Below are 13,103 nucleotides of genomic sequence, written 5' to 3'. Positions count from 1 at the left end.
TATCCCTGGGGGATCCTAAGCTCTGTCTACAGGTCTCAGACAAAGAGCTCTGTCCCCTACAGGAACACACAGCGGGGTCAAGTTTTACCTCTCCCATTTGAGGGAGAAAGAGAGGAACAGGGCAGCAGGGAGGACCCACTTCTGGCTTACACAGCAAACTCTGGAAGTACAAATTCTCCTGGCCTCCAGTCATCACCTCAGGCTGCACAGTAATCAGAGAGCACACCTGAATAAGAAAATTGTATTTGTATACACCCAGCTGGGCCCAGAATCCAGCAGTCAGGATGTGCCTGCCTTAAATTCCCAGAGTGGAGAAGATGCACAGACATGGATGCTTTTTACCACACAGGAACACATAGGTGAGCACATGTGTAGGATGGAGAATTCCAGCAAATGATTCATGAGCCTGCACCTGCCTCACAAGCTGAGCTTCATCTTCCCTGTTAAATTATTCAGCTGAGCATTATTAGTCTTCATTTCTTAAGAATATCACATTAACATTTAGCACATGCTGTCAGGACACCATGGACCAAATGTCCCCTGCCCCAGTCCCTCACCCTCACACCTCAGGGTCCTCCTTACTTGCTGCTGATGACACTGTAAGGTCTGTCAGCTCCATGACCCACTGCACTCAGGAACTCCTCTGGAGCAGCAGTGGGCACCAGATGGGCAGCAAAGCTCCAACTGCCCTGCTCCAGCTTCTTCCTCACATTTCCCTCCTGGCTGGATAAACAACTTCCCCAGCACAGCTGTCCCTACCCTGCTCTCAGCTCTCACAGAGGTTTCTCTGCCTGCACCACTGCCCCTCTCATGAGCCTGCAGCCTTTCTTGGCTTTCTGGGGGGTTCCTGGTGGGAAGCAATGTGGCAGCTCACCTCAGGAGCATCACACAAAGCACAGCAGCCATGTCCTGTGCAGCCCCTTGAGAACTGTGAGGAGACACCCACAGGGAGGGTCACTGCAGCCCAGAGGAGCCCAGGTGCTTCCAGGAAAGGAGCAAGGCTAAGAGGCCTTGCTGAAAGGGTCTGGATTACACCCACCCCGGTCTCAGGATTGGGCAGCACAGAGAAGCAGGGAACCCTGCCCTGCTTGGGCTCCCCCTCTGCTTTTGAGGAAATGCTCCCCACCTTTGTAGCACTCTAGAGAACAAGAATCTAAGGAAACATCCGGGCACTCTTGAAGTCAGAGGAAGCTTTGCTATTGGTTTCACCAAGGCCAAAATGCACCACTTCTCTCATCACACCCCAAATAAAGACTTCTGAGGTGAACTGGCTGCCTGTGTTTAATCAGTGCCCAGCATGAGCTGTCAGTCAGCTCAGCAAGCTGGTAGCCCCATTCTTCAAGGAGAAGTTCCCAGATCCCCCTTCTTCAGCTTTCAAATTGCAAAAGCTGGATGGAAGGAAAAAGCCCCCTGGGACAGCAGGGCAAGCCTCTCTATTAATTACAAGTAAGTGATGTAAAATAGCCCCTTAGGTGCAATGCAGGGGAACCTCACAGTGTTAAGAGGGTCAGAAGCAGAGTGTACAAAGCACACAATGCAGGCTGGCCCCTCTGGGATGTCAGGAACCAAAAGGCATCCAAGGCCATTGGCAGAATTAGGTCCTAGGCTCTTCACTTTACAAATTGTGGGCTTGTCCTCCTCTGGCCAGTTAAAAATGCCCTGCCTGAATGATCATAATCACTTCTAACTGGGCAGAGCACATAAATCTAAATGCTAATTTGTTCATTTGGAATCCATTTCTGATTGAGAATGCAAACAGGGATGGATTGGTGCCAGTCTAGTCTCAGTGCTCAAGTATCCTGCTTGCATCTTGCTTGAATGATCATAATCACTTCTAACTGGGCAGAGCACATAAATCTAAATGCTAATTTGTTCATTTGGAATCCATTTCTGATTGAGAAAGCAAACAGGGATGGATTGGTGCCAGTCTCAGTGCTCAAGTATCCTGTTTGCATCTCCCCTCTGACATCTCAGTGTGCCTTAGTCCTGTCCAGGAGAACCATCCTTCCCTGAGAAAGAGGGGCTGTCTCATACAGAAACATAAGCAACATTAGTACCAAGTTCTGGCACAGCTCTACAGGCTGCTTATGAATTCACCTCGTTCAATCCTGCTATGGAGGAGACAAGGATAATTATGAGCAGTGTGTTCCAGGTGGAGGAATCGAGGCATGTGGTGATGAAGATCATGCAGAAAGTCTGTGGCAGAAAGCAGGATGTGATTCCCAGAGTACAAACCACACAGCTTCTGCCTGCATGGCTCAGCTACAGCTTTTTGTATAAGCAAGGAAGATTGCTGAAGGACTGATGAAACCGAAACCCCAAAAACTCCTCTAGAAAGTTCATCAAGACCACAAGAGATCGTTCTGGCCTCCAGAAAGCCATGGGCCTGAGGACTCAGGCACAGCTGGGTGCTCAGACCCACAGTCCTGTGTCAGCTGCAGCATCTTGCTTCAGAGACTTGCCCAAGATTGTCACATTTGTCACTCCCACTGAAGTAGAAAATGCTCAGCAGGCCCAAGGAATGCTTAGGGCTTAAGGACTGCAAAAAGCAGGAGTAAGATGTGAGATGGGTCATCAAGTTCCCCTGAGCAAGTGCAAGGAACTGCAGAGGGAAAAGCTGGGAGCACACACTCAGCTGGCTTTGATCTTTCCACTGGAAAGGACACCCAGCACCCTGAGCCTTTCCCTGTGCCCTCTGGTGCACCACCGGTCCAGCGAGCACCTCCAGGGCTCCTCTGTGCACAAGCTGCAGCCTCCAAAGACCCCAAAAGAGCAGGCAAGGGAAGAGCCTGGGGCAGCAGTGTCTGAGCTGATGGACACAGCAGCTCTGCAGAGCCTGCACAAGCCTCTCCTGGCTGTGCTGGCAGGTTCACTGCTGCCACTGGGCTGCTGCAGCTGTGCCCTTCCCCTGCCCCATGGCAGGTAATGACAGTGGCCAGGAAAAGACACCTCTGCTGATGTAACAGAGGGGGACAGGCACAGGGACCCTCTGCCTGCACACAGAGTGGCTGTGCCAGTTCCCTTGGCAACCACTAACACTGACAATCTGAGCAGAGCAAAACCTCCTGAGATACTGACACACCCACGGGAAAATCCACCCAAAACGGGCCCAAGCCCCAGCATCACCAAATAAATCCCCTGAGCCTGTTCTGGGCTGATATGAGATAAGCTGTTTCCCTTTAGGGGTGCTGGCAGACTAGAAAAGAGGCCCCAGGTGACTGCAGGACGCCCCTGGAGACAGTCAAATCTCATTTGGAGAAAGCCCTCAGTGATCTGGTGTAGTCAGCCCTGCTTTGAGTGGGGTTTGAGCAGAGACCCCAAGGGTCTCTTGCGCCATAAATTATCCTATGATCCCATCTACATCCATGTTCACAAACACTTGTGTGCAGGCACACACCCCAAATGACCCCGCGGAGGTGGGAATGTGGAGCCTCCCTCAGGAGGGTGGTGCCTTTGCAAAGAGCAAGGTCTGTGTGGGCTGGTGTGCAGGGGAGTTCACCAGCACAGGTAAGTGAGACCACCTCCTAAGGGAAGACCCAGCTCTGGGAGGCAAAAGTCAAAGCTTTGTGCTGCAAGGAGATGCCAGGGCCTGGCTGTGCAAAGGGCAGCAGCTTCTCTGGAGAAAGGAAGAGCCCTGGTGCACAGGACAGGCTGCATGCGTCCACTTGGTCAGCATGCAGGAATGGGTGCTGATCTTTGATTTCACTGCTCTTCCAATTCCACAGGGAACAGGAGGCAGTGTCTGCCTTGGCAGCTTGATTTTCAATGTAGGCACTTCACTGGGCAGCTGCTTTGCCTCACTGAGAGTTCTCAGCCCCTCAAGTGAAACCCTCAAGAGCACAAGTATTTTCAATTCCCTCTGCACTGAACAGGCACTTCTGCTGCTTCTTGCCCAGGGGCTGCTTTAGCCCAGCACCTTCATGTCCTGATGCTGCCATTTCCATGAGATAGCCTTGGCATGCTCTCTGTATCCCTAACTGATAATGCTGCATGGCTCTCAGCAACTTGCTGGTATTGTCTATCAAACCTGCAGGATGGACATGGGAAGAACTTCTCCACCTTTCCCTGTTCAAGGGTTCAAGCTGCAAAGATTAATGAGTGGGGCCCAGCTTCAAACCTCAGGCAAACATTTAGACCACCTGAAACTTTCAGAAATACTGGTCCAGGCTGGTGCACAAACGAGAGGGGAGGGAAGAATGAGATGCATTGCCTTCTCCATCCAAGTCCCTCCAGTCACCTGTGCTCCCTCCTGCCACCACGGGCTGTGGATCCTGACAGATGGCCCAGGTGAGCCCTTGCTCCTGGCAGCACAGGACACAGCCTACCCACAGGGATCCCTCTGCTCCAGCTCTGCTGGTCTCTGCACGATGCTGGTGCCCAACCACCTGAATTAGTGCTGCAGCATCTCAACCCCTGGTGCATTCCCAGAGTCTCTGTCTGCTCTCATGCTGCTGCTCTCTGTAATTTTCCATTCCTGTGTCTCTGCATCCATGAGTTCTCCCTATGATGTAGCCACATTTCAGTATCCTCATCACTGCTCTTAAACTGCCCGTATTCCCAGCTTGGATCAATACCAATTTCTGCCACTTACTTGCCTACCTTTCAGCAGGCCTTTCTTTGTTCTGCATAGAAATAAAACTGTAACTGTACCTTGCCAAAAGAATTACTTTTTTAAACCTCCCCCCCTCCACTTCCTCCCTCTATTCTTCTTCCTCTTCTTCTTCAGGAGCAATTTTATGTAATTTGCAACTGTCTGGCTGCAAATGAAAAGAGACATAAAGCGTTTCTGCGAAATATTGAAAAGCTGGATGCTTTTCCCTCAAATTTCACTTAGCAAGAGGCTTTAACTTGCTGTGTGATCACTGTGTGTCATTAATAACCTCTCCAATTCCTTTCAGAACTCAGCAAAGTGAAGGCACAATCACGAATCAAAGGCATGGGTTATTGAGATATAATATCATTTCACTGAGGCAGGGAGGAGTGTGCCAGGGAGTGGGGAGAAGGTGAAATACTGCACTGCTGGGCTGGCTGGCAGCTGAAGAGGACACCAAATTTAGGAAACAGCCTTAAAGGCCTGATTTCAACAATTCACCAGCTCTGAGGGCAGCACAGGTGTGTTAGATAATACAATATGCAGCTGTACAGGTGAGACTGGTTGAGTCACCATCAGATGTGGCACTTAAGGACATGGACTTGGCAGTGCTGGGTTAATGGTTGGATTCAGTGATCTCAGAGGTCCTTCCCAACCTGATGATTCTATGACAGTCTTGTTACTTTATACCCTGAGCATACCGGTCCATATAAAAGAATGTAAAAGCCAAAATTCTGCTTACCTCAGAAAAAGATGCTGAACCTTGCTGTTAAAAAATAAGCTTTTCAGAGTTTAAATTCCATTCAGCATACATCCACCAGTACTGAATTCAGAGGCAAAAGATAATTTTGACCTCATACAAAGAGAACTTGCCCCAAATGCCACAAGAATAAATACAGACAACAGTGATTCCTACTGACTTATGTAGAAAACCTAAACTACAAATATAACTATATATAAAAGCCAAGGTAAGCTCCACTGCACTCATGGCCCTGCAGGTGGGCTGACATTGCTGGCATCAGACCTGGAGGACCTCAGCAACATCTCTGTGGGCCCAGACCTACCCAGTGACAGCCTGGAAGAGAAGCCAGAAGTCCTGCTCCAGCTGCCTGATCACAGCCTGAGTATCTCAGAAACAATATCAAAGCACTTCCATAACTCTGTCCTTACCAAATCCTCAGTCTAGACCAAAAAAGTCATTTGTCTCTATTCAGGTTCATGAACTGTTGAGTTCAACCACAGCTCTCTGCATTGAGACCAAGAAAGGAAGGTACTTTGGTTCTTGTGGCATCTGCAATTGCTTGGTGGTACAACAGCAAGTGTGGGATCAGCACAAGATCCTTCCTCTGCCAGTTTGATCCCTTGCTGTCTGTAAACCTGCTGAGCCTTGGTTATGCACTCAGGTGACAATTTGTGTTACCCTACACTTCATAACCCTTCATCTTTCTTTCTTCTCCTGCTACGTGCAATACAGAGAAAGGATATGGGTAAAATGCACAAGAAATCAGTTGTTTACCAGACTGTGGCCCACTGACTGAAATCTCAGTGGTGTGGTCAGTACATTCTGTGCTCTGCCCTTTGCTGGGCCCTGGCTGAACTCCTGGGGATTGGTTTTGCCCTAGAAATCATCAGAAGATGATCCAGATGTGAATATACAGAGATGAAATTGTATGTCCTTGTTCCTAAAGCAGGGAAGCAACTGCCTGTCTGTGATTCATTTCCAAAGTGCTGCCCACAAGGACAGGTGATTCTACAGACACCAGCAAACCATGGCTGAAAGCCACCTCAGCTCACCCAGCCCACGTCCATGCCAAGCAACCATCTCTACATTACCAAAGAGAGAGAGAATTGTGCCTTCTTGGTCACTGAGGGACTGAACAAAAGAGAAACTAAATGTGATGAAGTGCTATATTGGCAGCCTGAAAATAGCTCCAAATGCAGCACAGCTCATCTTCATCCTAATCCTGAAACATAATTACACCACACTGCTCATTAACTGTCTCCAGACAAGTATGTTCAAAAGTACTCACCTACCACAGATTTCTTACTGTTCCCAGGCAGTGTCTTACACCTCCCTTAACATAAAAAGCCTTTAGATCACCACATCATAGATAAATTGCTGCTTTAAACACTGCTCCATGCAGCTCTCTACAACCCCTGAGAGCACAGACAGTAGAGAACACAGTGAAACATGCAACAAATCCCCGATGTAGAACTGTAGCAAAACCGAGATTGCCTTGAATGAATCCACCAAGCCTCCCATGAATAAATTTTCAGAGACACATCTGACTTCCCCACTGCATTAACAGCACTGTATCATGACTCCTCTCAGCTGCTCCTGCATCCTTTGACTTGCTCTTATAGACACTGTCAGCTCTGCCCTGGACCAACACACGAGGTTACACTGCTTTAGTTCAAAAATCCAAGCATTTCCCACCACACAAAAATATCTCAGGCAGATTTGTGCTGGTTATCTGTACTCTTTCCCTTGGCTGTCCTGAGATAAGGACCTTGTTAAGTGATAATTAAGTCACATGCATTTTCCAGCACTCAGATGCCAGCACAGGCCCATGCCAAAAAAGCACAGTAAACAAATACAGAAAAGGATGTGTGTGTGTGTGTGTGTGTGTGTGTGTGTGTGTGTGTGTGTGTGTGTGGAGGTTTTGAGGGCAGCTGGGAGAGGTGAGGGAAGCTCTTTGGACCTGTATGGGTTAAAAAAAAAATGTTATGGTTAAGAATTCCTAACCACCCTCCAGAGACCCCTGGTTTACATTAATTATTCTGTTGCCTTGAGCACTCAGGGCCTCCTGTGAGCTTCTATCTATAAGTACCCAACTCCTCCTCCTACTCACCTCCAAATGAATCCTTTCAATGTGCTTGATCAACCCCCTCAGTACAGCAAGGGAACTGCCCAGTCAAAGCTCTTAAATCATACCAAAATGGGAAGGCAACAATCCAGAAGTCCTTTCAGCTCTCCAGCAGGTCCCAGGGAGGCAGAGGAGTGCCAGGCAAGGAGGGACCTGTTCCACAGTGCCCAGTCTCCCTCAAATCCCACTGAACTCTGCTCCCAAGACCAGCTGTGGAGTGAGCAAGACCCAGGAACAGACCAGCAGTCCTTCTCTCACCTAAAAATAACTCATTTCTCTTCCAAACAACGGCATGTGGCAAGTGTATTTTTTTATTTTTGAGAGGCTGATCCAATTCAGCCACTGCATCAGAGCTCCATCCAGGCACCCTGCAGGGCAATGGCAGAGTAGAATTGGATGCACCAGGAGATTCTGCACACCTGGAGAAAGACTCTGGTATTTTATCTCATGTGAGTTTTTCAGCAATGCCCACTGTGCACCCACATGCTTCACCCCAAAGCCCACAGCTCCCTTGTGACAGGGACAGAAAGCTGAAGGTGTCCTGTCACACCACAGAGAGCAAAGAGCAGCAAAGAAAAAGGCCTGGCCAGAGAAAAAAAAGCAGCGGCTCTGAAGAGCAGTGCTGTGCTTCCACTCCCATTTCCCTGTTCTAAGCCCTGAAACACCCTTCTCTTCCACAAGCAGGAAAACTGATCTAAGCCACTTCTCACCTCACTCCCTCCCCTGAAAATTCCCCATCATCCTGCCCACGGCATCAGCTCCAGACAATTCACTGGGACTTACCCCTGGCAAAGTCTTCTGTTCATGCAGGGCTGTCTGGGCTTTGATGGCAGAGTCTCTGGCACAGTATGTGAGGAATGCACAACCTGCAGCAGATACAGCGAGTGTCAAGTTAGACAGGCACTTGCAGATGAACATCAACACAAATGTTACATAATTTGGATGTGTCTAAAGCTCCAGGGGAAAAAAAGACAAAGAAACAACGCAAAAGGACTTGCAGGCCACATCTGAAGTCTTAAGAGCTGGAAAAGGGTCCCAGTGAATCAATGGGGCTTGACACAGGTGTTGAACAAGGAGAGACACAATGGGAGAGCAAAAGGAAAGCTGATCTTGTCTGTGGCAGAAACACAAGGATCAGGAGAGAGGCAAGGGCCAGCATGATTACTGATTAAAAGAAGAAAAGAAGCAAGGAATGAAGAGAAGTATCTGGGATTTTAGGCTTTTACAAAAGCTCCATGATCCGATTCACAAGTCAGGCAGCTATGGCAGGAGAGGCCTGGTGATGCACACAAACACACACCAACATACACAAGCACCACAAGGGCAATACAGAGCCCAGCAGAGCATCCTGCATTCTGCAAGGGCCAACTTAAGAAGCCAGATAAAAAGCACAGAGAAAAGGCCAGATCCTGACATTCTTAGTCAAGATATGACTCAACATCTCAGACGAACGCTGGAGCCAAGGGAGGAGGGGGAGGAGTTGTAGCCCCTCCAGGAAGAAGAGGGATCATCTTTGGGTGCTCTGATGCTAAGAATAAGCAAAGGAAAAATCTGGCTGGTTATCAAGAAACATTTCCTAGCAGAAAGAGATTTAGACTGTGGAATGATCTCCCCAGGGAAGTGCCTGGAGCTCTGTCACTTGAGTTGTTTCAGATGAGGGTAGGCAAAGCACTGGAGAATAGACTCAGAATTCATCTGACCCCCTCACTCATCCCCCTCCTATCCACACTGGCATTTCACATCCCAAGCAAAGGCAGGTTGAATCCCTCTGGCTTGCTGATGAATATCCCTGTCTACACTGCTGTGCTGGGGCTGCAGATGCATTGTTATGGCCAGAGAGGCCCATTTTTCTGCCTCCACATTCTTGTGCCTGGCTTGGGGTACTCCAAAGCTGCTTCAGCTCTCCATGAGCTGCACCCAAAGGTGGGTGCAGGGACTGTCTGGACCTCTCCCCTCCACCCCTGTGGGACTCCGTGGAACACAACACCCTGAGGCCAGCTCCTCAGGACAATCCAAACCCCAGCAACATCATTATCCTGCTTTTCCATCCCAACTCCAAGAAGTTGCTGCAGGTAAGCACATCACATCTGTTCTCACACCTCTTGCTAGGGGAAAAAACCTTCCAGAAACAGCACACAAGCACTAGGTGTCTCTAAGAGGTCATTAAAGCTCCTTATTGCCCAGATTTTGAATGCTGTACCAAAGCCAAATGTGGGACCCATGGGTAATTTAACAAATATAGTGAGGGCAGGAAGAATGCAGGTAAACTTCCCTGCTCCTGGCAGGGAGCTGGCTCTGTCATTGTGGGGAAGCTCCCCTCAGCTTTCACTCTCCCCATGGACTGCTCTGACATCAAGCCTCAAAAGCAGCTCTATAACCAGAGAGACCAGACTCTATAACCTCTATAATCTATTTCTAACAGATCTGAAGGCCTCGTCACCAAAGCTTCAAACACAGATACCCAGTTCCACCTGCTGCTTCAATCTGCTACTTTGCAAGTCATACAAGACTCAGAATTCTAAGATAATTTGGGCCAGGTTTAGCTCACAAAACTCCAAAGTCAGCACTTGGGAATAAGCAATTTATTCCACTAAAAGCTTCAATGCATTGGTACTATGCCCACGTGCAGTGAAAGCACTATCCTTGCCTCAGGAGCATCAGCCATCAACCTAACAAAACTCAGGAGAGGAGTGGAGTTATGTCCACATGAAACATGCAAACCCCATCCTTGAGTCCCAATTCCAGTGCTCAGGAATGGCAGAACTGAGGCAAAGCACACTCAAAAACCCAATCCAGGGGAGGACAAGCTAAAAATGAGAACTGGACAAAGACACACCACTTGTGGGGATAAAGGGGAGACATTCCTCACAAAGGCAGGTACTGTTATCATGCCAGATCAGGGATTTGTAAAGGCCAGCACCACCTAGGTCCACCAGCACCCATGTGAAAACGTGCCATGAATCCCCTCCCTGGAGCCCTCTGGTCCTTCTCTTCCCTACATCAAAGGCAGTAACACTGCTCATCTTTCAGCAGCTCAGGTACCAAGAGGCAGCAGCTTCCAGAGACAGAAACATCCTGTAACTGTGGAGCCTGAAGATGCCTCACTCCAACCCGAGGGCAATCCCCACTGCTGCTCTGCTTTACAAGGATGTGGGTAATTGCTCAGCAGAAGCCACTTGTGCTCCTTGTCTTCTCTCAAGCATGAAGCAGCACTCAGGCAGACTCTAATGTCCTGCCTGGACTGGGACTGCATGTACAGGACAGCCTGCTCCACTGCTCTTTGTGTCTCTAAGCTCTGAGATTTGAGGACATTCCTCTTATTCTTACTTCCCCCATACCTGGAAGTTGTACTGGTTCTGGAAAGGAGGGAGCTAAAGATTTCAGGTATGTCTTTTGGAAGATATGATTACTGCCTTTCACAACCAGGTGTTTTGGAGGTAGTCAATTCCATTCTCTTTGCAAAGTCCTGGTCAGAAATACAGGAAAAGGTTTGACAGAAACACTGTGCTCTGAACCTAATTGTGTAAACAAATATTTGGAGAAAATAAACTTCCTTCCTGAAGAGCCGTTATCTCTTGCACACTAACTGTGCAGCTACTCCTGGGATGCTGGGATAGGATTCTTTCATGGGCTCTTTGGGCTCCTAAAACTTTGAGCTTGACAGAGCCACCCAAGGATCTGCTCAAGAATGAAGAGATGTCCACAGAGGTGCAGAGGAGCCTGTCACTCTCACTCGCTTTTCTCACTTCCACATTTCCTGCTTTAGTTAACAGCAAGCTCAGACAGGCTCAGGCCCCTTTGGGCACTTCTCACACCAAGCCAGCTGTGCCTGCTGAGACACAGGACATGGTGTTAGAAAGTGCTCAGGGTGTTCAGAAGCATCAGCCTGGAAGGTCCCAGGCACCCAGGCAGTGCCAATGACCCATTCCCAGCACAGGGACGCAGGACAGCACCCAGAGCACTGTCTGCAAAGCCAGGTCACCATCATTCTACCAAAAATCCCTCTATGTCCCACCAGTGTCTGTGGTACCACCCTACTTCCACGGGCTCCAGGAGGGTTTCCAGCTCCCTGAAGGCAGAACCCAGCCCAGTTTCACTTGAAAGAGACTGCATAAAAATATATATATATTCAGTGCCTGATCCTCCCTACAAACTACACATTGACTCTGGAATTTACAGTCCCTTCAGATCCTAAATATTACTCCACACATCAGCAGTCTAAAGCCTTGAGCAAGAAAAGGCTGCTGGTTTGCAGGAGGGAGGGATCTCTAGATTCTGCTTAGCATCAGAAATCACATTAAATACTTCAGCAGAGGAAGCATGGAGTCAGTGGGGAGCTAATCTACAAGCCTGCAGAAGCTGAGTCAAAACTGGGCTGCCAGGGAGGCAAGTTGGGCTGAGGGTGGTGTTGTATCCTTGCCCTTTGAAAAGCCACCTATCTGTCCACATGCCTGTGAGAGGGCTGCCCCTGGCCCTGCTGAACATTCCCCTTCGATTCAGTTTGGCATCTCACAGTCCTTAATCGCTCCACTTTCCCTACCATGAGCACTCCTAGGAAACCATCCAGTTGACACTTGTGAAGGAACTGCCTTCTGCCTAATCCTGGAACACAAGGCCAAAAATTTCCACTTGATTCTCCCCACTCAGCCCCTCCTGACCCATACCAAAAGCCTGTTCAAACACCTCTTCTCTCTTCCCATGAAAATATTAGCTTTGAGACAAACACTGCCATTAACATGCAAATGTATCTGTGATTAACATAAATAGAAAAACTACCTCATGAATAATATTAATATTAGGCTGGAACAGTATCAGCTACCAGTAGCCAGGTTGCTGAGACATGACTAGTCAGGTACTAACAAAACCATTTCATAGCAGAGATCACATTTCTAAATCTCTAAGATTCTCCTTTTGCCTCCACCAAATTCATCCATTCTCAGCACCCATACAGGACCAGCTCTTGGACACTGCAGCCCAACTCATATCTTCCAGGCCTTTTCCACCCTTTCTTGCTCCCTGGAGGCAGAGGTGGCTGCTCAGCTCCATGTCAAGCTGCAAGGGAATACAAGAGGACACGCTGGGCTTCACCAGCAGCGCTGGCTTCTCACCCAACTGCTTCCTCCCCTTTGGGGAGAGAAAGGGAAAAAAGCAGATGGAAGCTGCATGTGAGCTGTCAATTGAGATCTCACTGCAGATCAGGAACATGGGGAGAGAAAACTGAGTCTGCTGTTAGAACTGCCCCAGAAAAGTGGCTTCTGTTCAGTGCAGGAACGAGCCTGCAGCCAAAGTGTCCCCTGCTCAGGGGCTGTGACAGTGCTCCAGGCCACTGCAGCTCCTGGGTCAGCCTGGCACCTTCCAGGCCTGCAGATGCCAGCAGCAGCTCCTCACCAGGATGGCCTTCCTGCATGGAGCACAGGCACTGCAGCCAAACCTGGTAAATGAGCGTGATCAGGCACCAGGGTGGGCTGGATTGTGGATCTCATTCCCTCGCTGCACGCTAAACCCCCACACACTTCCTTGTGAAGGGATGACTTCTCTGGAGAGGCTGTTCCAAAACAGGCTGAGGATCTACATGCAAACTCATGCCACCAGGAAAGGAATCCCAGCCTCTCACTTTGTACAAAACAGGACAGGGAGGGGCACAG

At 49.0% G+C, this 13,103-nt stretch overlaps 1 protein-coding gene across 1 annotated transcript in view; it reads right to left on the bottom strand.

Annotated features, from left to right (window-relative positions):
* The window catches only part of CELF5 (CUGBP Elav-like family member 5), a 36,298-nt gene that overhangs the window by 21,489 nt on the left and 1,706 nt on the right, over positions 1 to 13,103 (bottom strand). The window contains exon 2 of the mRNA XM_041415253.1: positions 8,242 to 8,324. Within this exon, the coding sequence (XP_041271187.1) occupies positions 8,242 to 8,324 (83 nt within the window). The remainder of the gene's footprint in view (positions 1 to 8,241; positions 8,325 to 13,103) is intronic.

The sequence above is a fragment of the Onychostruthus taczanowskii genome, unplaced genomic scaffold (assembly GCF_017590055.1).
Source record: "Onychostruthus taczanowskii isolate IOZ18803 unplaced genomic scaffold, ASM1759005v1 scaffold106, whole genome shotgun sequence".
Classification (NCBI taxonomy): domain Eukaryota; kingdom Metazoa; phylum Chordata; class Aves; order Passeriformes; family Passeridae; genus Onychostruthus; species Onychostruthus taczanowskii.
The sequence above is the reverse complement of the archived record's forward strand: the minus strand, read 5'-3'. Positions and strand labels throughout refer to the sequence as shown.